Source organism: Strigops habroptila, chromosome 20, assembly GCF_004027225.2.
Source record: "Strigops habroptila isolate Jane chromosome 20, bStrHab1.2.pri, whole genome shotgun sequence".
In the NCBI taxonomy this organism is placed as follows: Eukaryota; Metazoa; Chordata; class Aves; order Psittaciformes; family Psittacidae; genus Strigops; species Strigops habroptila.
The window spans coordinates 1203835-1231022 of record NC_044296.2 but is presented as its reverse complement, the minus strand read 5'-3'; the positions used below and the strand labels follow the sequence as shown (position 1 = coordinate 1231022).

Below are 27188 nucleotides of genomic sequence, written 5' to 3'. Positions count from 1 at the left end.
TTTGTGCTTCACTTGGTTTCATTTTGAGGAGCAGAAGGGTTGGGGCTGGGCTGAAAGTTGTCCTTCCATTGCTGCAGAGTCAATAAGGGCACTGAGTAAGGCAGGCATTAGCAGCACTAAAATCACTTGTTTGGTTTTGATTCCTTTAACAGACATTTAAAACCATCTGAATGACTTTGGCTGAAGGATGAGAACTACCTCGAGGGCTGCAGCCTGCAGAAGGCTTTCTTAAATTCAGGGATGTTGCATTTGCTGCTTGAAGAACAATGTCCTCTGCATTTCCATAGTCGGTTTTGCAATGCCAGGTTCAAACTTTGCCCACTGCAACCCACTCCCTCACGTAGGGTAGTTACGTTTTGGTACTTCATCTTTGAAAGAAACCCCTGTGGTTTAATGCACGACTAAGTTCAGGTTTCCAGGGGCTGCTGAAACAAAGCAATTAACTGTAAACTGGCTTTTATTTATGGAAAATGGAATGCTTCATTAACAAACATTTTAAATGGGATATGAACAACACATTACAAAACAAACGAGTTCACATTGGGTCGTGTGAAATAAAATGGTAGCAGCTTAAAAAAAATGACACTTAAGAGTAGCCCACAAGTTACAATGAATGGTAACCCTGGGGAACAGACTCATTTCAGTTGCCACCTTGCATTAAAAACTAAAGACATTCAGTAGCGACGGTTGAAACGAGGGTCGTTGGGTCTGTTTGCTCTCTCCTGGCCAGCAAAGCCTTCCCCCTGCATTCCTCCTCCGTGCATCATCTGACTTTGGTTGCCACCTTGCATGAAACCTCCACGCCTAGAAAGGGATTCAGACACGTTAATTGCTGCTGGGACTCTTGGTAGGATGGGGATGGAATGGCTGTTGTTATGGCTTGATGGAATTGATAGCAGGTTGAGAGAAAGGCTGTTCTCTTACAGCTCTTGGTGTGATTTTTGCACTCTTCAGCAATCATGGGAGCATTTCATCAGGCCTTGACATTAAATCAGGTAACTGATGCTCGTATCAAATGTTTCTTTGGCCAATTGAAGTAGAAGAGATGCCCCTTCAAAAGAAAACCCTTTGTTCTTTCTGAAGTTCTTACCCTGACATGCCTCCACGATGGATCACGTGGCCAGGTCTGCCTCTACCTCCACCTGAAAAAGTTCAAATGCTTCCTTTAGCTCCACAGCAGTTAAGTTTTCCCTCATTCCTATGGATAGTAGTCCCTGTCTTTCCTGCTTTACACAGCACAACTGCAGCTCACCTTGCCATCGCTCATGATCCCGCCCCATCATCCCTCCATCCACACTGCTCTGCCATGAACGATCTTGATGTCCTTCAAACTTGCGGCCGTGATCTCCCCAGTCCCGTCCATCCCTGCGGGAGAGTGGAATTCATCCTTCTCACATGAGCCAGAGCACACACAATGGTTTGCTTTTAAGAGGAAAGCAGCAAAATCCCAACAGATCTTCAGTTGAGTGCACTGACCGTGACTGGGGAGGTATCCCTCTGCTTTCACTCATCCTTCTGTCGGATCCGTAACTACCCCAGCTTTCCCGGGAATCTCGTGAGTGACGGTCTGGTCCTCCGTGGCGCTCATCTGGATAGTGCTGAAAGACAAAGATCACTTACAGGGCTGCCCAAACCAGACTCTTTAGTTGTTTTAAGTTGCTCTGCTGTCATTACTCCATCCCAGAATCATTTAGGATGGGGATCATCTAGCCCAACCTCCCCGCTCCCAGCAGGATCAGCCAGGGCAGGCTGTCCAGAACAGTCTCCTATCAGGTTTTGAGTATCTTCACAGCTTCCCCATGCAAGTTCTTCCACTGTTTGAGCACCTCCATAGTTTAGTCTTTGAACTAAATTTCATCTTATTAAAGAAAACAAGACAATCTGGTTGTCGGGAAGGTATTTCATTCTTAACTACTGGCATTTAGTCTGACACCCACTACAGAAACCCAGGTTGTAAGAAGTCAAGATGTTTCTGTAGCTTTATAAAGCAACTCACTTGTCCATCCCGATCTCCCATCATTGTCCTGGATCCATCTCTCCTACAAACAGACAATTACAATCAGATTGTGGTAGTAAACCATCCAGCAGCCTCTAAAAATCCATCTGTGTAACAGCACAGCTGAAAGATCATGCTTCCATGGAATGCCAACATCATCCACAAAAGGCACAAAGAGCTGGATCTTATGGAGACCATGTCATGTTTTGGATTCCTGAAGAACCCAAGGTATAAACCAGAATATTCTCAGGAAGATGCTGCGTGCCTGCAATATCCTTTAGGATTTTCTGCAAGCAGAACACTCGGAGCCAGCCTGCCAGAAGGCTTAACTCATGGCACAGCACAGAGCTCTTCACGGGTATGTAAGAAAAGAAGTCTGCAGTCACTAAGCCACACTTCCAAACTGAATTGCAACCCAAATGCACAGTAAAGGCAGGAAAATGTGCCATTAAATCCATTTTTGTCTTTCAGGGAACACCGTGGAGGGCAGACACCAACCTGTCTATTGAATGGTCTTGGTACCGGCCGCGATCCCTGTGGTCGAAGTCGTGGAAGCGATCCTGGCGGCTGAAGTCTGAGTGGTACCTGTCATTCATTGCCATTCGTTTTGCCTCTGGCCAGTACGGATCATCTCTCCTGAGAGAAGGAACGTGCTCATTTTAGTCAAGGTAATCACTTTGGATACTGTTTCCCCCATTCCAAGCCAGAAGAAGGGAGTTTGGGTGGAGAGTCTGACTGGGGCTATTAAACATGCTCATGTCCATGCCAGTCACCAGCTGCTGACGGATGGGAGCTGAGAGCACATGGAGAACTTTTTATAGCACAGGCTGATGAGCCAGAACCTGGCAGCATTTTGCACTCCCACCATTCCTCTTGCTGGCTTTACCTGCCATCGATGTCATACGGTCTCCTCATGGCAGAGCGACGCTCCTGCTCGTAGCGCAGCTGCTCGTGCTGGCGCCGCAGCTCTTCTCTTTCCCGCTGGATGCGATCCTGTTCCCTCCTCCTCTCATGCTCTATGTGCATTCGTTCCCTTTCCAGTCTTTCTCTTTCCATCCGTTCCCGTTCGAGACGCTGCCGTTCAATTTCCAGCCTCTCCCGAGCAATCTCCAGTCTTTCCCTTTCCTCTCGTTCCCGGATAGTCTGCAGGTGCTGCTGCCTCTCCCGGCGCTCCCGGGTGCTGTTTGAACACACACAGAAGGTCACAGATCTGATACTTCCACAAAGAAAGCAAAGATAGAATGGAAAAAGAAGAGAAAAGGTAAAAAACAGGGAAGGAAGCAGCCAAGGCATTTCCCTGCTCTCTTACCGGCGCTGCTCAGCCTCCCTCATCTTCCTCTGGGCTTTGATTTTGTCGAATGGCACAATCCCTTGTCTCTCCCTGCTCTCTGATTTGCGATCCTGGCTCTTGATGCTCTGGATTTGATATTGAAATAGAGAAACTCAATGGAGTACATTTACAAAAGGACAACTATCCCAAGCAATACTCTGAGCTCCATTTCCACTCATCCAGATCCCGGTCCCCTCACTTTTCAAACAGGCTGTTCTTTTAGTGTCACAGACACACTGTAACAGTGCTACTGCCCACATGTGTTTGGGGGGGTTCCAGTACTGAATGGTACCAGTTCTGCAAAAGGTATTTTACTAATTACCATCTAAAGCCACATTCTAGTAACTCCAATTGGACAAAGCAGGAAGACCAGTGCAGGTTCCATGTCACTTGGCAGGATTCAGTGCTCGTTTCTAAGGGAGACTGACAATCTTTCCCATGCAGAAACATGACTTACTCGGTCTTTTGATGTAGTTGATGTTTTCACACTAATAACAGGTTCTCCTTTGGATTTATCCATTACTACTGTTCTCTCTGTTCCTTTACTTCCTAAATCCATCAGAGGTTGAGGGGAAAGACATGGAAAAGAACAATGAAACTACGTAACTAACCCTACTCATTGCTATGCCAGACATTGTGCTCTCTAAAATGTCAAGACAGGCATTTAACCCTCTCTTCAAAAACCATTCTCCACTACACCTATTCAAGTGCTTCTGTTGAGCACAACACAATGTCAAACTCCCTCCCCTCCACCTCTTTTTATCTTCTGGATTTCCCATTAGGAACCAGAACTAATTCCAGACCATTGGCAGTTCTTAGGAAAGAACCACCGACAATGAATTAGTCATTCTTCACCGTTATCTTCTACTCTATGAAAAACAGAACAGCCAAATTACCTGACTTAATAGTTTTAGGTTGATCTGATGAGCCTGACTTCAGTTCCTCTTTCTCTTTTTTTTCCTTTTCATCTTTGTCTTCTGTCTTTTTAGGATCATCTTTTTGGTCAGATTTCTCATCCTTTTTAACGCTGCCAGGTCTATAGAGAGATGCTGATATAGATTAGACTAATAGGAAGAAATGAAAGGAGAATGCTAGCAACACCAAAACAAAGCAGCAAACACCTTTGGGCAGGGGATTTCCAGAACAGTACCTCTCAGTGGCTGTTTCTTTCTTTGCTTCATTCTCTTTTTTATCACTTGGCTTCTTCCCAGCGGGTTCACTTTTGGCCTGAAATGTATTTTGCACATCATCAGCTGAGAATGTGGCCTCGATCATTTGTACAATGCGGTGGCAGTGGGATATCTTTGAGGATCAGTACTCACTTTTTCTACAGAGATTATCTTCCCATGTAACTCTGTTTTGTGGAGGTGAGTGATGCACTTGGTGGCTTCCTCAGCTGTTGACATGGTGACAAAGCCGTAGCAGCGAGCACCAGGGCTGCGAGCATTGGTCACCACTTTGGCACCAACCACCTTGCCAAAAGAAAAGAGGGATTTACACTCCCTGGCACAAGTGTTGTCACAAGGAACATTACAAAGGTTTTACTAGTCCTATGGCTTTCAGGCAGACTCAAAGCTGTGCCACACTTCATCCATTTTTGTACCTATTTGTAAAAGTCACATTTAAGTCCTGGAGTATTTTCAGTATTTCAACGTTCAGTAGCAGGTTGTTGCACAAACTGGTTTCTTTTACTCCAATCTACTGTCAGGAATCTTTAAATAGGCTTCAAAGTTTTGATAAAAATCCCTATTTAAGTCTCTGGCATTAATTTTCAATTAAACTAACTCTTTCCATCTCCCATCTGACAGGGAGATTTAACTTGCCAGTTGCTTTATCATTAATAACAACTGCAGGAGCCTCCCCACAAACCAAGGACTATAAAGTGAATTTTCTTTGCTTGGAAGCAAGTGAGAGCAGGAAGAAGTGGGCATTCAACATGTACTTTGGCCATTTTTTCCTTGCTACCCCACAGTATTTTTGATCATTTCATTCCTTTCACTGGTATTTTCAGTGTCAGGAGCTAAGAAGTGTTATTAAGACAGTTTTAAGTGAAAAGAAACCCTTACCTTCCCATATCTGCTAAACAGATTCTTCAGATCTGTAGCTCTGGTAGTGGAAGCCAGGCCACTCACCCAGAAGTTTCTACCAGAACCACTGGCAGTGCGACCTGAAGAGGAAAAGAGATCAACCCAAACCTCCAAAACCTTGTTATTCCAACAACTCCTTCGGATTTAGAAAGGAGCAGTTCCACAAGCCTTTAGTATTTTTATATCAGAGAGCAAAGGAAATGCAACGCAGAACATTCTCCCCTCAGGATTCACGTTCCTGAAGGCAAGAAGTATTGAAAGTGCAAAAACTTGAAGCTGAACTACAAGCTTTGATGCATGCAGCAGGATGTTACGGCTTGCCCTCCTTGTCTTGACTCCAAAAGGAATGCTGATGGGATGCAGACTAACCACGGGAAGACATCCACCACAAAGCAAGGAAGTTTCCTCTCGTATTTCTGGCCACAGTTGGGGTAGGAGCCTCTGTGTGACTTTAGTTACAGGGGTTAGAGAAGACCCAGCTTCCTCCAACTGTGCGAGAGCTACAGAACACGAAACAAATCTGGGATCTAAACTAGAAAGATCCTTTGGAAGAAGGTCCGCAGGGGCAAGGACATCAGACACCCAAATTCCTGAAGGCTGTTTGGAATGCGGACTTCAAGGAGAGTTTTCCCAGTCCACAGAAAATACACTGAAGTCGTTGGGCAAAAGACACCATGTACAAAGCTTTTAAATGTTCTGAAACAAGAGAACAAAAGATTCCAGACTGTCAGGAAGAGAGAAACAGACCCCAATGGAGCTGACTGTGAAGTGAAGTAGCTTACACAGACAGGTATAACCCTGGATCTTAGAAGAGGCAGCTGACAATGAGTTCAGTCTGTGCTGTAAATCTCAATTAAAACCAAATTCCTCCTGTTCAGTGGATAGACTTTCTTGCCTATGATAGGAATTGCAGGAAGTTCTACACCTCAAGTGCTGAACTACCAGCCTGCAGCATGTAAGGAGAATGCTGGCAGTCAGTTGCCCTGGTCAGGAAGGAGGGAAGAGAGAGGTGGAGTGAGCTGCAGAGGTGATGTATGAAAAGGAAGAAGTATGATGAAAAGAAGGAGCAGCAGACAGTGCTGATCAAGACATTTTCATCTTGCTTATGATGCGTATTTGCACCATGAACAGGATCAGTGTGGACAAAGATGTAACAGCCTCAATCTAATCTGAAGACAATATTAAGCTCGAAGTTTCTGTGGTATTTAAATACATGAAGACAAGATTCCAACTGACTTCAGCAAAACAGAAGAAGTTCTGAAGAATCCCAACTGTAAAGCAAACACAACTGAGGAAGGCACCTGACTCACTAACCACTGCTGGCAAGAATCTTCAGTGCCATGCAGGACATAATGTGTTACCAGCTACCTTTGAAGACCAAGTCACAAAAGGCTGCAACAGATACCCTTAGAAAATGCATGAAACGAAAACTGGGGGTTTTTTTGCATAAAGAGATTTTAAAAACAAACAGAAAGAAGTGAATCTTTTACAGTATTTAACAACTGCAGTGTGCTTTTCCACTGAACTACCCCATCCAATACAAAGCCAGATTCTCCAAGCAAGCATTTAAGTTTTTTTCTTAAAAGAAACCTACCTTTCTCATCCTTTGGGATCATCTTTGTATCTCTGTCCTCCTCACCGGGGCTAAAGACAAAACACCACGTTATTTCAGTCCGAAAGAAAAGAGAGTCACTAGAACTTATGACAAAAATGCTAAAATTAAATACCTACCAGAAAATATGTTGCAAACGAAAACACACCTTTGCATACTTGATTTAAGAAATCTGACAGGAAATAAGGACGTCAGATTCTTAAACAGACTTATAGAGACGTTTACGAATAAGAGTAATTTAAGAAAACAACCTCTGAAGGTTGAGGAAGGAAAAGAAATCAAACCCTCTTTGCGTTTAAAAACCAACAACATAAAAAATCTGCCCACGGAGAAATAAAACAGACTCTTTAGGAATAGGCTACAATTTCATCAGTCTCGGTGGCCAATTGAAGGAAACAGCTTTATGCGCGTCACGTACCGAGCCATGACAAAAAGATCTGGTCTAGAACGGAGAAAAAACAAACCTCTTTTTCTGATCACCGCCCTCACTGGCTGAGGACTCTTTAGTAGCAGGGGGTTCCTCTGAATTAGCTTTGTCTTCTGCTTTCTTGGCATCTTCTTTGCTATCTTTGGCTTCGGGACCTGCGCCTTTGGCCGCCGGTTCCCCACTAGAGGCTTCCAGGCCTGGGGAGCGTTTGCTACTCTGATCGCTCAGGCTCTCTACTACTAAAGAGTCAGAGTCCGGCTTCGCTTCCTCTATTGTCTGTTCACTTGTCTCCCCTTTTGCTACAACTAAACGCTTTGCTTCCTTCCTTGCCATAGCTTGGGCCGCTTTGCTGTCCAAATCTAAAGCATCTTCCTCCACCTGAGCGCCACCAAGAGCGTCCTCTTCCTCTGCCAGCCTCTTGCCTGGCACCACGTTACTGGCTTCCTGTGCATGCGGCCGCTCCGCTTCGGAAGTTTCTTCGTTAAGTAGCTCAGATTTACAAGTTTCCCCCAAAATGTCGAGTATTTTCTCATTTTCTACGGATTTAACAGGAATAGAATGGCACAAGATTTAATCACCAGGGAAATACAGCAATCACAAACGTGGAACTGGCATGGCATGGCTGCCACACTAACACCAAGAGAACTTCTAAGCTACACAGAGATTGGAAAACCCTAGTGTACACAGTGTTACAAGCTACCCTAGCTGCTGTCTGACACGCTACCCAATCAGCCCTACAGTGTTAACAGGGAAGAAAAATGCCCCCAACAGATTTAACAACAACCTTCTGGCTCATCCTTGATATTCTTCATGCAATCGTTCAGCTCTGTTTCTTCTCTAGTTAGCTTCCAGAGTCCCAGATGTTTAACTGAACGTATCAAGGCAGTGAGGGTTCAATTTTTAAATTTCTGTGAAATTCTTTTAGCAGACAGTCCAACATGAGAACTGGGCATCTTCTGATGGTGCATGAGTGTGTTTGCAGTCCAGAAATTGAAAAGTATCTGTATGAAATTTCCATGAAGAAACTCTCTTCTTTCTTCTGTATCCAGTAACTAAACTTTACATTTTAATGCCCTACAATATCTTTTTACTGCTTTCACTGCCTCTCTACTTAGTAACAGAGTTTTAGGTGTGTGCAATATCACAAGATCTGTTTACAAGTAGAATCTTTAGCTTTTAAGCTGTGATTAACTTCTCTAAATCCATTTATGTAGCTTAACAGGTTTTTAAACCATTTCATTTCACTGGGAATATTTCAAAGATGACAAGCATCACTTCACAGATCTGGGGATATGATTGGGTTTCCAATCTCTATGACCCTGCATGATCTGGATTGTCCATCATAAAAATAATGCAACTTATGTTTGCTTGCCTGGGGTTTTAATAGTTAATGGTTTAAAAAGTATTAGTTGAAAAGACAGGAATATGTTTTTCTTTAACAGTACCTGGCTCCAAGTGTAGCTTCTCCATTTTCTGTTTGGGAAAAGAAAACACAGAATGAGGGTTTTAGGCAATGTATTTGGTAACACAGACGGATGACACCCTCCCACCCTATCCCAAGACTGAAAACTACACAAATTCACCTACTACATTTAGCACTTGTCACCATCCACTGGAACTATTTTCTTAGGTAGTTTTTCTGGCACATTAAAGCCAAATGAAAACATCAGCCACAACTGCATTCTCCAATCTAACTTAGAACGTTAAAGAGACAAAGTGCTTTCATGTACCACATCAACTGCAGAGCAAAAACCAAACCCAGCTGCTACTTGATATAATCAGCAGCAGAAAGAAATCAGTACCACAAGATCACTTTTATTTGCCACAAAGTGGAAGAGGTCTTGCTAGCTGACTGAAACTGGGGATCAGACCCAGGGGGTTCTCATCTGACACACTGCATCCTCATCAAGACCACGTGTGTCTTGGATTCTGTTCCCATTTCATGTTACGGTCATGTTTTCTTAAACTGAATAGTGACAAGAACAATCTGAAACCCAGCTACATTTTCAATTTACCTTCATTTCTATTAAATCAGAAGAAGAGGCATCTAAATTGTTTTCAATTTCATCATAATCTTCCTAAAAGAGTAAAAGAGGAATTACAGCATTTCTTACAAAAAGTAACATTCCCTTCTGCTGAAGTACTGCATGCAATTCTCCCCAGCAATCACAGAAGAAATATTTACCAGGATTTGACTGATCCCAATTGCTCCTTCAGACTGTGACCCAAGAATGAGGAGCAACCTAAGTATTCTTGATGATTAAATCTCTTTCCCGAGTTATCTTTCCTTTTCATTTCAACATGACATTGTCTATATCAAAGTTACTCTCGTTTAGAGAAGAAATTTTTTCACATTGCTGTGGTTACTGCACAGAACATGTTTTTCCATTGTCCCATGTTGTATTACACTGAAATAACTCATTTAATATACTTCTTAAATCCCTTCTGAAAAGTTACAAAGATCTCACCTCATTTTCCGTTAGCTGATCTGGAAGTTCTTTCATTTCTGCTTCGACATTGTCTTTATTATCTGACAGAGAATCAAGGATATTATCAGGACTATAGTCTTCCCCACAGTCCACAGCACTGCCGTTATCTATTTCAGCTTCATCTAACACACTGATATCCATCATGTCAATGTCTTGCAAGGTATCCAGACTGGCTTCAATATCCTCCTACAGAAAGGAAAAGGGTGGATGTGTATTTAGTACAAATGATAAATGTTCAATGATGTATAGTCTTAGGAACATGATTTCACTTGCCTGCCCATCTCTAGAGTTTTCTTCTAGTCCATTGTCTTCAACACCTTCTTCTTCTGGTTTTCTTCCTAAAAATAGTATCACTGAAGTGAAATACAGCACTAAATGTCACAACATCTCTACTCTTCACTGAATTACATATTGAACACTGAATTTGTTTCGACCAGTAATGAGTAAAACCCCGATTCAGAATCCCAGTACTGAAACAGAAGGAATCACCACCAGACTCTGAGTTCAAGCTACATGGAAGCAGAGGGACTGTATCTGGCATACCTTTACTAGCTCTTTTTGGCATTCTCTTGTTGGTCAGCTCGGAGGCCACGGGAATTTCATCAGGATCTCCTCCTTCCTCCTCGATGGCCTGTGGGAGACAGCAGCATGACATCCAGTGTACTGTTTGGTGGTGTACATTTGTACTGGTACGGGGTGATGTTTGGGATCTGTGCTGAGAACAGTGCTGATCACACCGGGGGGTTTCATTAGCACTCACACAGTGTCAAGGCCTCTCCCTGCTTCTCCCTCTGCCCCGCCAGCGAGCAGGCTGGGGGGTGTGACAAGCTGGGAGGGGACACAGCCGGGACAGTGGCTCCGACTGACCCCAGGGATATTCCAGACCGTAGGATCTCATGCTCAGCAACAGAACTGGTGGGGCTGCCACGGCTTGGAGATTCAGCACCGCTCTGACAGCCAGCAATTGTTTCCTTTGACATCACTTGCTTTCCTTGGGTGGGTTTTTTTTTCCCTCCTGAGTTTGTCTTCCACTTTTTAACATTATTCATCTGTCTTTACCACAATCCACGAGTTTTCTCTCACTTTTACCCTTCCAATTCTCCCTCCCCATCCACACCCATGTGGTACCTACCTGCCTACACAAGTTAAACCCCTTCGGGGGGGGATTTTCACTCAGAAACCTTAGTGTCTCCCCCTCTCCCAGGTCATCCCGCCAGGCAGCCGTTGGAAACACTCCATAGCAAAGTGCTCACCACACAACCCCACATCAAGCTCCGGCTGAGGAGCAAAGTTCCCCTCCTCTGTCAACAACGCTCCTTATTCACTAGATAAGCTTAAAAGCGTGTAAAACGGGGAGGGACCGCCGCAAGAACTCGGGCGCACCCCACACACAGTTTCCTTCTCAACCTGCGGGACTATTAGAACCCATAAAACGACCAGGACCGACTCCCGCTGCTCTGGACTAAAGAAACATGTGAGAGTACATCCCGGAGCGGCGGCAGAGATGGATTTAAGCGAGGTTTGGACACAGGAACCGAGGGGACGGGCGGGCGGCGGGGGGGGACAGCGGCTCGCGCTCCCTCAGGGCCCCCGCGCGCGCATGCGCCCAGTCCCTCAGGCCGGGGACAAAGGACCCGGATGACACCTCATCCTTCCCCCCCCCTTCCTCCTCCACCGCCCCCTTCCCCCGCCGCGATCGCGCCTCACCTTCCTCAGCCGCTCCATGAGGACGCTCTTGTTGCCGCCGCTGTCCAAGTTACGGCGCTTGAGCTCGGCGCGCAGGTCGATGACCCGCAGCTCGCTCAGTCGCCGCGTTTCGGCTTCGGAGCCCAGAGCCGCGGCCGTACCGAGGGATGTGAAGTCCCCCAGCCCGGCCGCTGACTGACTCTCCGCCATCAAGGCGCCCTTCGATGATTTCCACCGGGAGCCCGAACGCGCGGCTCGGGGAACGCGGCACAACCGAGCGCCTCACCTTGCGATCGCGGCGCAAGATGGTGGGCAGGCCGACGCGCGGCGGGGGAGCGGGCGCGCACTGCGCAGGCGCGGCGGGGCGGGGCAGAGCGCGGTTGCGCGCTCCCGCGGGGAGGCGGTCGCGGGGTGGAGCGCGCATGCGCGCCGCCGCTCCTCCCTCCCCTCCGTCTTTTACCTCAGCGCCTGCCGCTTTTGCCGCCATTTTGTGCCGCCGCGGCGGCTCCTCCGTTGTGTTCACGGGCGGTGCGAGCCGAAAAAACGGCCCCATGGCGGACAGTCAGCTAGCGGCCGGGCCGGGAGAACCCGCCTCTCTGTGTGCGGCTGGGCTCTCCGGTTCGGAGCCTGAAACCCGCCGGCGGCTGAGCGAGCTGCGGGTGATCGACCTGCGCGCCGAGCTCAAGCGGCGCAGTTTGGACAGCGGCGGCAACAAGAGCGTCCTCATGGAGCGGCTGCGGAGGGTGAGCGGGGGGCTGCGGGGGCCCGCCCGGTGCTCTGAGGAAAATGGCGCCAAACGTCTGTGGAGAGGGGGGGACCGGGCTGAGGGGGGCAGCGGGGACGGGGAGGGTCAGTGAAGCCCCCCCCCGGTCCGTGACGAGCGGGGCTTGGACGTCCCGGGTTTGCCCCCGGGATGGCGGGTGTCCTGAGGTAGCGGTGCGGTGTCTGCGGGGGGAGTTTATGTGTCTATCTTGGGGGGGGGTGTCGTTCCTGTCCATGCAGCGAGCCCCTCACCTCCTTCCTGGTGTTCTTCCCTCCTGCCTGGCGCTGAGCATGGATTTACAGTCCTGGTCACTGCCTCCCAGGCTTCCTGCTCCGTGCTGATTCTTTCCAGCTCGTCCCTTGTCCTCTCCTCAGAGCGTTTGGCACGTTAGCAGCGTGCAGGTCACCTCCGTTGAACTGGCGCTTGTGTCTCCCAGAGCCGAGGTTCTCACGCTGTCGCAACGCCGCGGGTTGCGCTGTTGTAAACCTGTGGGATGGACTTTTTCTGCCTCTAGGTCATGCTGCTCTCCAGAAACTTTCCACCAACACCTTCACGGTTTCCTCTGTGCTCATTGCTTTGCACTGGTGGGCTTTGGGTTGTGTATCCAAGTTGCTCCTTGGCTAACTGGAAGCACTAGATTGTTAGTTTGGGGGGTTTCTGCTCTTCAACTCGACAGAAATGCACAAATGGGATTTGTATGTCTGTCTTGATGTTTGATTTTATCTTTTCCACTTCATAGGCTATTGAGGAGGAAGGGGGGAATCCTGATGAAATTCCAGTGGTTTCAGAAAATGTCATGAAGAAAACTCCAAAAAGAAGCAGCAAAGGTATAAGGCAGTTAGAGAGGATCTTCTATCCCGTGCCCCTTGAGTTTTCCTAGGAACTTTTACGCATGGAATGGAACTTTGCTGGGCTTTTGTTCTGAAGTCTGCTTTTTCCCTTTGGAAAAGGGCTTGGTTTAATTTTGGCACTGGTGCTGGCTGCTTTGCAGTCTCAAAGCTATACCTAACATTGCATTTAAGGTCCTTTCTAACCCAAACCGTTCTATGATTACTTGCGAGAGCCAGAATTGGGTAAAAACTGGTTAGTAAGCACAGTTCAATCTTCTGCTCCTTTAATACCATACATTGCTGATAGTCTCCCCCCCCATTGTGCTTAGGTTTCTAGGGATGAGTGCTATGGGGTTAAACTGGTCCTTTATTGACAGAACTTCATGTGATTTAATAAGGCAGGAATTGGGCCACTAGAAGGATCTGTTGGTTTGTCCTCGGAGTTCCCTAAAATTTATAGCAGGAATTACTAAATAATACTTGAAGCAGTGTCAGCTCTTTTAAAATATATGAATCTTTATTTTTTTTGCATGACTACCTTTACTTTTGGTAAATATAAAGGGGTTTTTTGGGGGTAGAAATGCAGAGTTTCTAGCAAATTCATAATAACCTCTGTGGTGTGTTCTGCTTATTCTTCATAGCAAATAGCCTCATTTTTCTCCCCAGAAGGCCAGTTTTTAATCAATTTCAGAAATTGGATCTGTTTTAAGGCTTTCTACTTGCAGATTTTGTCTCATGGTGAGACATAGTCTGACTTAATCCTTATTTTAAAAGTTGTTTTTCTAAAATGAGCATAGTTTGAGCTTATTTTGTAATGAAAGAACGGTGAAAGGTTTCTATCAGGGCTGAGCAGATTGACCAGTTGAGGTGAAGGATTTGAATCGTTACTTTTGACTTCTTTAATATGTAAATCCGTGAGCTGAAGCTCTGGTGTTTTGCTGACTAATTTGTTTGACCCAGATTCTTGTCATTGGGATGATCTCACGTTTGCTTGCGAGCTCAAATGTGAAACCTTAACTGGGAAAAGTCACACGTGGGTAAAAGCAGAGAGGTCTTTGGGAGCCACATTCGTTTTCAAGCCTCCTCACAGATGTCATGGGATGTTTAGTGTCTGGATGGAGATAGCCAAGATGTTCCTCTCAGCTCTAGAACCCCTTTCCCTTTTTTCTTGTAATGTGCTTGTAGTTTGGTGATGAAAAATCACATTCCTAAAAGCTGACACAAGCTCTGAGCTTGAAGAGTTCTTGTTGGGCACTGAAGCCAGCGTCCTGTTGGCAGTAACATCAGATCTGACATTAGACGTGCAGCTGGTGAAGGGAACACTGCAAAAATGCTTACAGATGGGGGGGGTGTGTTTGGTTGCTTTTCTCTTCTTTCCAATAAATGCCTGTAAAGAAAGGAAAGGTTGAGCTAATAATTACTGCAATAGTCTCAGCTGGGGAGCGCAGCGGTGCTTGAACTTGTGGCAGACCTTGGGCTGTAGCTCTTTGTCAGTCACTGAGCTGGGATGGACACTCGGTTGTGGCAAATCAGGAAAAAGCAGATAACTAACCTGAATGGCATGTGAATCTGATGGCAAAACGAAGCTTGAAGGGGACATGTTGTGATCTGTTTCTCATTCTAATGACCATAATGTTGTTAGGACGTAGACCAGATGACGAGGGAGTAGAAGATAATGGCCTGGAAGAGGACTCGGGAGATGGACAGGTATGTGAGGCTGGGTTTGATGGGAAGTAGTGATAGTGTTGCTCCCAAGTTACCATGACTATTATATATACTTTTTTTCTTTCCACAGGAGGATATTGAAGCAAGTTTGGATAACTTGCAGGATATTGACATGATGGATATTAGTGTGTTAGATGAAGCTGAAATAGATAATGGCAATGCGGTAGATTGCGGAGAGGATTACAGTGCTGATAATATTCTTGACTCACTGTCTGATAGTAAAGAAAATGCTGATGCAGAAGTGAAAGAACTTCCAGATCAGCCTGCAGAATATGCTCTAGGTAACTTGGAGGCATCCCCACAATTTTCAGACATTAAAGAAGAATCAAGAGAAATACCAGTAGCGATGGTATGCATCTCTTCTGTGTGTGGAATCAGATTCTTTTTTCCCTTTATTTTTCAGTAGCAAACCAGTAGCTAAAGAGTATTTGCAACAGTTTGGGGTTCTACCAGGTCTCATGGGCGTTGCTTTTGCTTTTACATATCTGTGGAAATAGACTTTCAAATGCTTGTAGACACGGGGCTACGAGTGACTGGCAAGCCAGACAGCGTTCATGTGAATCATGCTTTGAACTCTCTGCTTCACCTTCTGTTCACATTCCCCTCTTTATATCTTCACTTAGGAGGACATGTGAGGCCTGCAAATGCTGCAGCTTTACTTCATCTCAGCTGAGCAGCAACATTCTGGGAACTATATTCCAGATTATCTTTCTCTTAAGAGAGGGTCTCGCAGTTACTCACTTCTTGAAAGTATTTTTATGTTGGCTTTCTATGTTCATCTGCCTGTTGCACTGCTTATATGACATTGTCCGTCTGGGCTAGAAGATAATTTCCCCCCCACCCCTTAAAGTCAAGTGTTTATCTTCTGAAATGTACCTCAAAGCATTTGAAGAAGGTTATTTCTGCCCCATCTCATCGGGAAGTGTGGCTCTTGCTTGTGTGTGCACATTGTGTCATTGGTCTGGACTCCAAGATCCTAATGTGGGTGGTTCCCTCCCCAAATCTGAACGTTGCAGAAATAAGCTTAATCCTATCCTCAAGCAGCTCCTGCCCCACACAAGCAACTAGAAATACCCAGAAAGTATTTCTTTTCAGTGACTGAACTACCAAGTCCAGGTCAGCTCCTGCCATCTTTTACCACTAAACAGTTACCAGGTCCCGTAGACTTTTTGGCTCTATATTGTTGCTCTAAATAAGAGATAAAGACAAGAGTTTGCTGTTGGAATGCCCATCCTTAAAAGATTTTGGTGAGCTGCCCATCATGTGAGAGGTAATGAGAAAGCTTATGCAGTCGCTGGGGATTGGGAAGAGGCCTGAGGGTCGGTTTTTACCCTTCCTGGTTGTTTTGGACACAATATATTTGCTTGATGTCACTTGCCAGTGAAAATCAAATCTTTGCTTTCTCGTTCAGGTTTCATTCACAATACTATTTTTTTTTTAAATAGATAACGAACTATCTTCTGTTTCCTTTCATAGGCAGAGGCTGAAGATGTTGGAACCAGTTCAGATGCTGCTTCAGCTGGTTTAACCGTAATAAAGGTAAATGACAACCCAATTTTTCTTTACAAACGAAAAAGGCCTAACATATGCCTTATATATTAAATATATTATTATAGCTATTAAATATATTATTAAAACTTGCTGAAACAGTGCATGTGCAGGCAGTACACAGTGGGAGCATATCTGTCAGGTCATACCTATGTGATGTATATTCCATACTGAGATTGGGAAGTAGATTGGATTCTTTTTACCTGTTGTATAAACCACCTCAGTGCCTTAACACTCTATTTAACTTCCATCACAAGTGTACATACCCCATGAAAGCTGAAACCAGACTGTTCCTGAAACACTGGATTGGTTTCCAGCTCACTCATGGTGGGTTAAGGAATTATAGCTCCAGGTGGAGCTGGTGTTTTTGTGGGTGCTGTTTTCAGAGAGCGGACTTCTTACTATAGACTCAAGGGAAGGGCAACACAGAGATGAGCTTTGCTCCGTGCTGCTGACAGTTGTTGGTCTCTTCCCCATGGGAACGTGCAGCATGTGTTCAATAGTGAAAGTTTTTACATGTTTTGTAAAACTTTAAGACATTAAAAAGTAATGTTAAACCTTCTTGGGAGAAAATCAGTTAAAATTCAGTGTTTTCCAAGCCGAAATAGGCTGAATTATAGTAACTCTTCCCCTAAATTCTCTCCTCTCTTGAGGGGATTGGGAGGTGTCGTTCAGAACAACATGTTGCCTTCTTACAAAGTAGTGACAGTTCTCCCTTTTTTACTCTTTTTCACTGCAGGAACTTGAAGAATTACCTTTGGAGCCAGGTACTGTTTTTTGGGGTGGGGTTTTTTTGGTAGTTTCTTGGGGTTTTCTGTTTAAAAGCCAAAAAAAAAAAGGTCCTGGGGGCATTGCAACAGTTTCATTCTTCATTGAATTCTTTTTGTGTCCCTGGTTATTTTAATGCATTACTGTAGTGTACATTGTTATGGTGGACAGTCCAGGACATGCAGGGTCATGGAGATTGGAAACCCAGTCATATCACCAGATCTGTGTATAACCACCTTGGGCAAACATGTCTTTAACATGATGCAGAGGTTCCAGAGAGCTGGTACCTGGAGTGGAGTTAAGGAATGAGCCTTAAAGATGTAAAGGTTCTGCAAACAGATCTTGTGATATCACACTGTGCTCTAGTGCTGTGAATATCAAGACAGGAGCGTAGGTAATGCAAAGCTTTGGTACAGAACTGCAATTAATGAGTGACTGGACTTCAGAAGAAGGAACACTCTGTCATCACAGGAATTTCCTACGGATCCGAGTCGCTTTCTGGACTGCAAACACACTCGTGCACCGTCAGAAGATGCCCAGTTCTCATGTTGGACTGTCTGCTAAAAGAACTTCACAGAAATATGGGAATTGAACTCTCGATGCCTTGATACGTTCAGTTAAACATCTGGGACTCTGGAAGCTAACTAGAGAAGAAACAGAGCTGAACGATTGCATGAAGAATATCAAGGATGAGCCAGAAGGTTGTTGTTAAATCTGTTGGGGGCATTTTTCTTCCCTGTTAACACTGTAGGGCTGATTGGGTAGCGTGTCAGACAGCAGCTAGGGTAGCTTGTAACACTGTGTACACTAGGGTTTTCCAATCTCTGTGTAGCTTAGAAGTTCTCTTGGTGTTAGTGTGGCAGCCATGCCATGCCAGTTCCACGTTTGTGATTGCTGTATTTCCCTGGTGATTAAATCTTGTGCCATTCTATTCCTGTTAAATCCGTAGAAAATGAGAAAATACTCGACATTTTGGGGGAAACTTGTAAATCTGAGCTACTTAACGAAGAAACTTCCGAAGCGGAGCGGCCGCATGCACAGGAAGCCAGTAACGTGGTGCCAGGCAAGAGGCTGGCAGAGGAAGAGGACGCTCTTGGTGGCGCTCAGGTGGAGGAAGATGCTTTAGATTTGGACAGCAAAGCGGCCCAAGCTATGGCAAGGAAGGAAGCAAAGCGTTTAGTTGTAGCAAAAGGGGAGACAAGTGAACAGACAATAGAGGAAGCGAAGCCGGACTCTGACTCTTTAGTAGTAGAGAGCCTGAGCGATCAGAGTAGCAAACGCTCCCCAGGCCTGGAAGCCTCTAGTGGGGAACCGGCGGCCAAAGGCGCAGGTCCCGAAGCCAAAGATAGCAAAGAAGATGCCAAGAAAGCAGAAGACAAAGCTAATTCAGAGGAACCCCCTGCTACTAAAGAGTCCTCAGCCAGTGAGGGCGGTGATCAGAAAAAGAGGTTTGTTTTTTCTCCGTTCTAGACCAGATCTTTTTGTCATGGCTCGGTACGTGACGCGCATAAAGCTGTTTCCTTCAATTGGCCACCGAGACTGATGAAATTGTAGCCTATTCCTAAAGAGTCTGTTTTATTTCTCCGTGGGCAGATTTTTTATGTTGTTGGTTTTTAAACGCAAAGAGGGTTTGATTTCTTTTCCTTCCTCAACCTTCAGAGGTTGTTTTCTTAAATTACTCTTTATTTCTGTCAACTGCAAACCAGAATTGTCCGGTTGAGGATATGAATCCCATATTTCCTGTCAATCTTCCATAAATTTGCACAGATAGTGTTTATTTCAGAGCTAATTTACTGGTAGGTATCCAATTTTTAGTGCACAATCTAGAATTAATGGTCTTTGTGCATATGGGTATTTGAATAACGTGGTGTTTTGTCTTTAGCCCCGGTGAGGAGGACAGAGATACAAAGATGATCTCAAAGGATGAGAAGGGTAGGTTTTTGGGGGGGGTTTGCTTTGTTTTATTAAATACACAAATTACTCGAGGGGGAAAAAAATGTTCTAAGCTCAAATCTAACCAAGTTTGGAGTTTGGAAGTTCATTTTTGCAGGCTGCAATGTGTGTATTGATGTTAAGATTGATTGGGAAAGGTAGAAATAAAATGGCACTTGAAGATATATATGAGTGCCGGAGAGGGATTCTTCGTCAGGGACTGTAGCGACAGGACAAGGGGCGATGGGTTCAAACTGAAACAGGGGAAGTTCAGGATAGATATAAGGAAGAAGTTCTTCCCTGTGAGGGAGGTGAGGCTCTGCCAGAGGTTGCCCAGAGAAGTGGTAAATGCTTCATCCCTGGCAGTGTTCAAGGGCAGGTTGGACAGAGCCTTGAGCAATATGGTCTAGTGTGAGGCATCCCTGCCTATGGCAGGAGGTTGGAACTGGCTGATCTTAAGGTCCTTTCCAACCCAAACCATTCTATGATTCTATGAAGGAAAAAAAAGTGGGGTTTTTTTTCAGGTCATTACCTTTTCCCTGTTGTGTTCTTGTGCTTCATGGTGTTTTCTGTTTGGCTTTTTTGTACCTTAGGCCGTGGGGGCAGTGGTTCTGGCAGAAACTTGTGGGTTAGTGGCCTTTCATCCTCTACTAGAGCTACAGACTTGAAGAATCTGTTCAGCAAGTATGGAAAGGTACGGGGCAGATCCGTACATTCACAAACCTTTGTAGCTATTTCAAAGGATGACCTTAAATTTAGCTCTTCTTTTTCCTCATGAATAACTGGGGAGGGTAAGCACTGAAATTCCTTGTGTTCTTTTGAAACTCTGTGTCTGAAAGTCAGGTTTTGGAGAATCTCTATGCAGAGACCTGGAAAAATGGGGAGTCTCTTGCCAGGAGAGACTGGTGGGTTGTCATCAAGTGTGCTGAAGCTTAATTACACCTTTTGGTGTCCAGTTAATGCTGGTTTAACCTGTTCCATTTGAAGGGAATGAAACAGTTCCCGTGGCAGGGGGTTGGAACTGGAGGAGCTTTAAGGCCCTTTGCAACCCAAAGCATTGCATGATTCTATGAAATGATGATGAGAATTTATCTGGCAACAGATCTGCAACCACAGAATGATGTTTTTTTCCCCCAAAGGTGGTTGGTGCCAAAGTGGTGACCAACGCTCGCAGCCCCGGCTCCCGCTGCTACGGCTTTGTCACCATGTCAACATCAGAGGAAGCCACCAAATGCATTAATCACCTCCACAGGACAGAGCTGCATGGCAAAATGATTTCAGTGGAAAAGGTAAGAGGTGGCTATTCCATGACACTGCAGTGAAAACAAACAGGGGCAAGTTTCAGGGCTTAATCTCTTACAAGACAAATATTTCTGCTTCAAATTCCAGGCAAAAAACGAACCGGCTGGGAAAAAACCTTCAGACAAAAAGGAAGGGGAAACAAGGAAGGAAAAAGACAGGCACCATCCTGCAGAGCCCAAGTCTGAGAAGTAAAGTGGTTTTGGGTATTTTTTTGATGTTTAAAGACCACTCACTTGAACTGCAGCCGTGTGAGCAAAGTGAACAGTAACTAATAAATCTCAGTGTGTTGCTTCACGCTGCATCTGAAGTAGGAGTGATGCTGGGAAAGATGAAATTGGTGTTCTACAGCAGCGAGTTCATCTTAATTTGTTCTATGTTCAGACATCTGGAGCTTTTTCAGGGTTTAGTATCAAATCCTGTCAGTTGTATCAAGAGATACCTAGTGAACCTGTTCCAAGATAAACCCTGAAGTACAAGTTGGCTTCAGCACAGCAAATGGAAGGGTTTGGGGGCGGGTTTTTGGAGAGTATTTATTGCGTTGAGGTTTTTTGGTTGGGGGTTACATGGTTGGCTTGGTCAGAATGGCCATATAGCACTTCTTGTTAGGTTCTCTACTAAAGCAAAGTTTCCCTCTAGGTCTGTTGGTGTTAAGAAGGAGGAGAAGCCTGACAAAAAGGATGAGGCTAAGAAAGCAGAAAAAGATGGAAAAGACGAAAAAGAAGGAAAAGAGAAAGATGACCAAAAGGCTGGATCCTCTGATAGATCCAGGGCAAGCAAGTCAGGTAATTCCTGACTATGGAATTTCAGAAATGCTTTCAAGGAGACTGGTTTTAAAAACATAGAGAATCATGGCTCAGCAGAAGACTTGAGCTTCTCAGAGCTCAGTGTTCTTAGTAGATGTGAACCATAACTCAGGAAGAGACCCCAAAGTGTCCTTAGTAACACTGAGGTTTTGCTGGTGAACAAAAAACACCACCAGAAGATCCATTGAAACCCCTTTTTCCTGACTTAGAATGCCTGTTTTCAGGCAACCAAGTTTTCCCAATCCCTGGACTTCCAAGAAAATGGTAAATGGTGAATTTTAGGAACTCTCACTGGGTTTAGGCCTGACACTGTGGTTCTGTGAGCCTTTAACTGTGGCAATTTTGTGAGAGCTTCCCTGCCCCATCCACAGCTTGGCCAAAGCTTGGTAAGCTATTGAAATCCTCAATAGATTCTTCCATAAGAATGGAAAAATCCAGTAAAACTTCAACAAACCTCAATAAAATCACTTTTTCCTGCTTTAGTATCCCAATGGTTTGAAATCTCCCAAGAACTATTGAATGTCTTGCACATTATTTATTCCTGGATGGATTTTGTTTTCTAGCGAGTCGAGGAACCGAGAGGACGGTGGTGATGGATAAATCAAAGGGAGAACCAGTTATTAGTGTGAAAACTTCCACGTCAAAAGAGAGGGTAAGGAGAGAAGAAAACCTTTATGTCAAAATAAACCTTTGTGCCAAAATAAGTGACAAGCAGCTTTTAATGCCCGTAGTTGAAGGGGGTTTTGCCTGTTGGGAACAGTTCTTTTCTCACTTTTAGAAAGCATTAGGGTGTTCTTGATGCTGCAGAGGTAAATGCTGGTGCTTCACCTTCCTCATAGCTTTTGTCACTGCTGTCCCAGTCGAAGGCACAGAGTTGCAGTGTGAAAATGACATTAAGATGATGTGTTTCCCCAAGCACGGAGTGTGGTGACCGGTGACCTTTAAAGCCACGTATCGTTTGCCACCGGCACAAGTCACATCATGTGCCCCAAGTATTTATATATACAGAAACCCTTGAAACTTGTAGCCACAGGCAGGGTGCTTTCCCCTGCCTGGCTTTCCCATGGAATTCCAACATCTCTGGGAAGGTGGAATGTCTGTTTTGCTCAGGTTGGCACAAGGTAGGCCTTTTACCTGGGGATTTCAGCTGAAACATGCACCGTGTTGAGCTCCTGCATTGTTTTGCTTGAACCCAGAGTACAAAGAGCCAGGATCGCAAATCTGAGAGCAAGGAAAAACAAGATATTTTATCCTTTGATAAAATCAAAGAGCAGCGAGAGCGGGAACGGCAGCGACAGCGGGAGCGGGAGATCCGGGAGACCGAAAGGCGCCGGTGAGTTCTCCCACATTCCCCTCCCCTTTGGACAGCATTTGGGTTTCCTTCCCTCCTCTGTGTTTGGAACAGGCCATGGGCCTTCCAGCATTAGGATCTCACGTGGATTTGGTGCTAATCTCTTGATAGAACAGACATAAGGCCAAATGATGAAGCTTTTTACCACTAAAATCTCTCTTCTCTAAGCCTGCACTTTTCAGGAGGCTCTTGTCAAGCAGTAACCTTTGTAGGTGCTTCCAGGTCCACTCCATTTGCATTTCCATGCTGGATTTTTTTTCTGTGAAAGTTTGTAAATGCTTTCTGTTTGTCAGACTTCTGTCTTAGGACATGCTGTGCTCTGTGAAAGCTTTTTCAGAGCTCACACAGAAAGCTTATCCTTGCTTTTCACCTGGATCTTTCTTCCTTCCCCCTCCCTAAACTAAATAGCTGCGATTTAGATGAGATCATTCCCATTTAAGCAGGTAGTGGGAAGAACAGAAACAAGAAACCCCACCATAACAAAGAAGTCGTGAAGATAAAGCTTAGGCTGAAGCTCCTGGATTGACACCAAAGTGTTTCTCTTTCCCTCAGAGAGCGAGAGCGGCGGGATCGGGAGCAGCGGCTTCAGGCTATTCACGAGCGGGATGAGAGGCAGCGGCTGCAGAGGGAGCGGGAGCGGCTGGAATTCCAGAGGCAGCGGCTTGACAGAGAGCGCCTGGAGAGGGAGAGGTTGGAGAGGGAAAGAATGCACATAGAGCAGGAGAGGAGGCGAGAGCAGGAGCGGATCCAGCGGGAGCGGGAAGAGCTGCGGCGTCAGCAGGAGCAGCTCCGCTATGAACAGGAGCGGAGATCTGCCATGCGGAGGCCTTATGATCCCGATGGCAGGTAATGATAACCATGATGGGATCCCAAACTCCAGTTACAGAGCGTTGTAAAGGCTTTGTAAATTGGGAGTACTCTTGCTGAAGCAGTTGTGGGAGTTCACAACTGAAAGACTATTTCCATGTTGCTTTGAACACTTTGAGCTGGAGGGAGACCAAATGTTCACCCTCTTCTCTGTGAGCAGTGTTTTATTACAGCAGGTTTAAAACTCCTACATCCCAAAGAGGAGTGACCAGAAGCACTTGTTGGTTCTGAAGCGGGGTTGCTTGATCAGATACTCATTCTCTTCTTGCATCAGCACATGCTGAGATCAAGCTTTATAGACCTCACCTCCTCTGGAGTGCAATGAAACTGAAGCACACAGGAGTTTTTAGTTATAAATCCAAACCAGTGGTTTGGATAATTGCATTGGATGAGGTTTGCTCTCAAGGGATCAGGGAAGGAAGGTGGGTTTGGGATCACTACTGATGGTGACCGACCTCCTTTGCAGGCGGGATGACCCGTACTGGTCCGAGGCGAAGCGGATGGCGCTGGACGATCGGTACCATTCTGAATTCAGCCGCCAGGATCGCTTCCACGACTTTGACCACAGGGATCGTGGCCGGTACCAGGATCATTGTTTGGACAGGTTGGCAAGGAGATGTCTTTTTTTCCCCCTATATCTTGATGGAAACGGGTGTCTCTTTGTAGCAGGGTGCCAAAAGAGAAGAGCGAAAGAAAACCACCCGTGGTCATTTCTTGTGTTTAATTTCATCCGTGCTTGCAGTCCTGTGTTTCCATTGGGTTTGGACATGCTGGGAAGAGACTACATAAAGATTATAAGCCAAATCCTAACATAGTCTGCCATCATGCCAAGGGAGATCCCAGAGCTGCTCTGGAGATGGATGGAAACCTGGTTTACAAATCCCTGTTCATTAGGCTAAACTTGAACCGTTTCCTTTAAAGCCTTCCCTGCTTTCATCATTGCAGCCCAGCTAGTGCAGATGTTTAGTTCCACAGTTCTGCATTGTCCTATTGAGACTTCTGTCCTGCTTTGCTTTTGCTTGAGGCTCGTTTCTCATAGTGGAAGGGTCACCCAGTCTTCTCCCTTGGTAGCATCAAGGGCCTGCCCATGCCTCAGTGATGCTTCACATGCCCGTATTACAGTGATAGGTGCCACTTTGAGCTCTTTGTGCACTGTGGAACACGAACTCATTTGAATATCTTATCACTAACCACACGTTGGCATTCAGCTTTACAGCCTAATGAAGAGAAACTTTCCTGCCCTATTTCATACAGACATTGGAATTAGGAGTACTGTGTGGATTCATCCAAAACTTCTCTTTCTGTTCCAGAAGAGACGGTTCGAGAGGAATACCGGATCGCGATGGGCAGGTGGGTGATACCAATACCCACTGCACTTAAAAGCCAGATAAGCCAACCCTGAAGTGGAAAGAACACAGTGCACATGCTGCCTACTTCACCCATCAGAGGGGTCCCTTCTCTGATGGGTGTATCTGGGAAATAACTGGTGTCCTGATGGCATGAGGGAGGTGACTGTGTGAAAACCAGTTCCCCGGTGGTGCACAAAACCTTTCATTTCAGAAAGTAAGCAGGTATTCTATGTAAACATGAAAGATCTGGAGTTAGAATGAAGCCTTAAAGCTGCCCTAGAAAACAAAACCACCCTCCCCAACAAAAAACCTTCTCCCACCACTGGGAAGGTGCTGGGAAGCAAACACCTAGAGCGAGCCATGGGAGGAGTAAAACCAGAGGCAGCTCCTGCTCTTGCTGTCACCTTATAGAAAGGCAAACTGGGAGGAGCTGGTGTTTTGCTCTCTTGAAAGAAAACCTGTGTCAATGCTGAACATAACTCCGTGCCATTTGCCTTCCAGCACTACCCGGAGGAGCGGCACGGAGGCCCTGAGCGGCATTCCCGGGATAGCTGGGGTGGCTACGGCTCCGACCGGAGGATGAATGAAGGGAGAGGGATCCCCCCTCCGACCCGGTTAGTGCCCGTGGAACCAGGGGACTGATTCCTTGGTTCTTCACATTGAAGCTCTTGGTGAACCTTTGAAGGGTGACAAGTGTGAATCCTGTCTCCAGATAGAAGCACGTTCCCACGTGTCAGGAGAGTGTTGGAGTGAGGAGAGAGGCACTGCCCAGTTTAGCTCAGCTCGTGACTGGGTCTCTCATGAATAACTTTCTCTTCTGCAGCTGAGGTTCAGCCCCATCCTGGATGCTCCACTTCCACCTCCCACAGTCTCAGCTGGGGTTAGGGCTCAGGGCTTAAAGAAACTGGAGTCAGAATCTCCACAGTGTTGGGGGTGGAGAACTGAGCCCCGTCTGGTGGTTTCTCTTTAAAGCAACCAGTCAAGCTGGGCACAGTCCAGATACATCATGTGCAGTTCTCCCTCAACCCACCCACCAGGAATGGCCTAAATCCACCAGCCACTCAATGAGTTATTCCATGTTTAAGTCCTTCAATCCGTTGTGCTGCTAACGCTGTCCCTGTGGAGCAGACAAAGAGGAGCTTTGTGGTGTGGAGGACACTGTTCAGCAGCTTCTCTTTGCCCAGTTGTTACTGCAACCATTGGGTCTTGGTTAACCATGGAGTAGCTCCGGATGGGTGCAGGGTTTGGCTTCCCCCCGTGCTGCTCAACGGAGAAGGGACCCACTAGAAGATGTTCTTTTATGTTTTGAAGAGCTGGCCCTGGCTGGGGAGAGGATGGCCCAAGGTTAGAGGGGCACCGAGATCGTTCATGGCAGGGCAGTGTGGCTGGAGGAGTGATGGGACGGGATCGTGAGCAAGGTACACTTGCTGCTTCCAGTGTGGTTTCCCCTCTTCCTGCTGCTCCACTTCCAGCAGCAGTTCCAATTCCTCTGCAGCTTTAGCAGCATTGCCAAGAAAGCAAATGAAATTCTGGGAAAGGAGGTGGCTTTTTCTTAGGAAAACACAAAAGTCTGTCTCTTTTTTTCTTTTTTTTTGTTTTTTTTTCCTTTCCCCCCCCCCTTTTTCTTCCCTTTTATTTTATTTTAAATTAGGTGGTGATAGAAGCATGCCTGGTCAGTCAGGACCAGGCCATGTGGTGAATCGAGGAGGGCTGTCAGGGTAAGGAGCTTTGTCAGAGTGTGCTGCTCATGTCGTGCCAATAGTTGCCCTGTCTAACAGAAGAAATCCCTGTCTCAATCATGCCAAACACTTTGCGCCTTCTCCTTAACTATGGATTGGCAAGTAGCAAACTCACCCAAAGCCACCTCTTTGCTCGGAGCCCTCTGCCCATTCCCGGGCTCTTCTCAGGGAGGGATTTGCTCTTGCTTGCAGGCGCGGAGGCTTCACGCAGCTCGGGAACCAGAGCCAAGTGCTGCCCAGCACCGGGATCCAGGGAGTGTTTGCAGGACAGGAGCGACCGCCCCGGCCCCCGGAGCCGCGCTTCACCCGCCGCTACTGAGAGCCCCCGTCTCCCCCTACAGAGCTCAACCTCTATTTTTCTTTAATGCCAGATGACAACAAGTGGTGACTTTTATGCCCCTTGACTTTGGAAGGACAGCAGGAGGCTGCTGCCGCCTCGTAGCCAAATGTCAACTCTGCGTCAGTTTGGTTTTATTCTCTCTTTTTTTTGTAATAAACGTGTTCTTGGTCAAACATCCCCTCAGGTTTCTGGTAGTTGAAACATTCCATTTTGCAATAACAATAAACTCGGTTTCGGCTGCTCC

The 27188-nt window shown here is 46.0% G+C and overlaps 2 protein-coding genes across 9 annotated transcripts; one reads left to right on the top strand and one right to left on the bottom strand.

The window, feature by feature from the left end:
• Positions 1–439: 439 nt before the first annotated feature.
• LOC115618296 (scaffold attachment factor B1-like) lies at positions 440–11985 on the bottom strand. Of its 2 annotated transcripts, XM_030509722.1 has the most exons (21): positions 11649–11985; positions 10485–10572; positions 10215–10279; positions 9921–10127; positions 9468–9530; positions 8898–8925; positions 7490–7988; positions 7008–7057; positions 5393–5493; positions 4649–4798; positions 4477–4553; positions 4223–4362; positions 3784–3875; positions 3306–3412; positions 2883–3176; positions 2495–2632; positions 1997–2039; positions 1477–1598; positions 1253–1365; positions 1091–1142; positions 440–804 (listed from the first exon to the last, which is right to left on the bottom strand). In XM_030509722.1, the coding sequence occupies exons 1-21, from the start codon at positions 11835–11837 to the stop codon at positions 675–677; spliced, it is 2748 nt and encodes a 915-aa protein (XP_030365582.1). In that variant the 5' UTR covers positions 11838–11985; the 3' UTR covers positions 440–674. The 2 variants fall into 2 exon arrangements, with proteins under 2 accessions (XP_030365582.1, XP_030365583.1); XM_030509723.1 differs by lacking the exon at positions 9468–9530 and having other exon boundaries at positions 532–804.
• LOC115618295 (scaffold attachment factor B1-like) lies at positions 11851–27188 on the top strand. 7 transcript variants are annotated; one of them, XR_003994780.1, is made up of 21 exons: positions 11851–12370; positions 13130–13217; positions 14863–14927; positions 15016–15294; positions 16422–16484; positions 17233–17260; positions 18211–18709; positions 19144–19193; positions 19787–19887; positions 20333–20482; positions 20583–20683; positions 21132–21277; positions 21862–21950; positions 22495–22631; positions 23202–23495; positions 23983–24120; positions 24827–24866; positions 25367–25479; positions 26177–26283; positions 26517–26702; positions 26797–27188. XR_003994780.1 is itself a non-coding variant. In XM_030509717.1 (21 exons), the coding sequence occupies exons 1-21, from the start codon at positions 11852–11854 to the stop codon at positions 26921–26923; spliced, it is 3201 nt and encodes a 1066-aa protein (XP_030365577.1). In that variant the 5' UTR covers position 11851; the 3' UTR covers positions 26924–27188. The 7 variants fall into 7 exon arrangements, 5 of the variants coding, with proteins under 5 accessions (XP_030365577.1, XP_030365579.1, XP_030365578.1 ...); XM_030509717.1 differs by having other exon boundaries at positions 26517–26583; XM_030509721.1 differs by lacking the exon at positions 11851–12370 and adding an exon at positions 12637–12900 and having other exon boundaries at positions 26517–26583.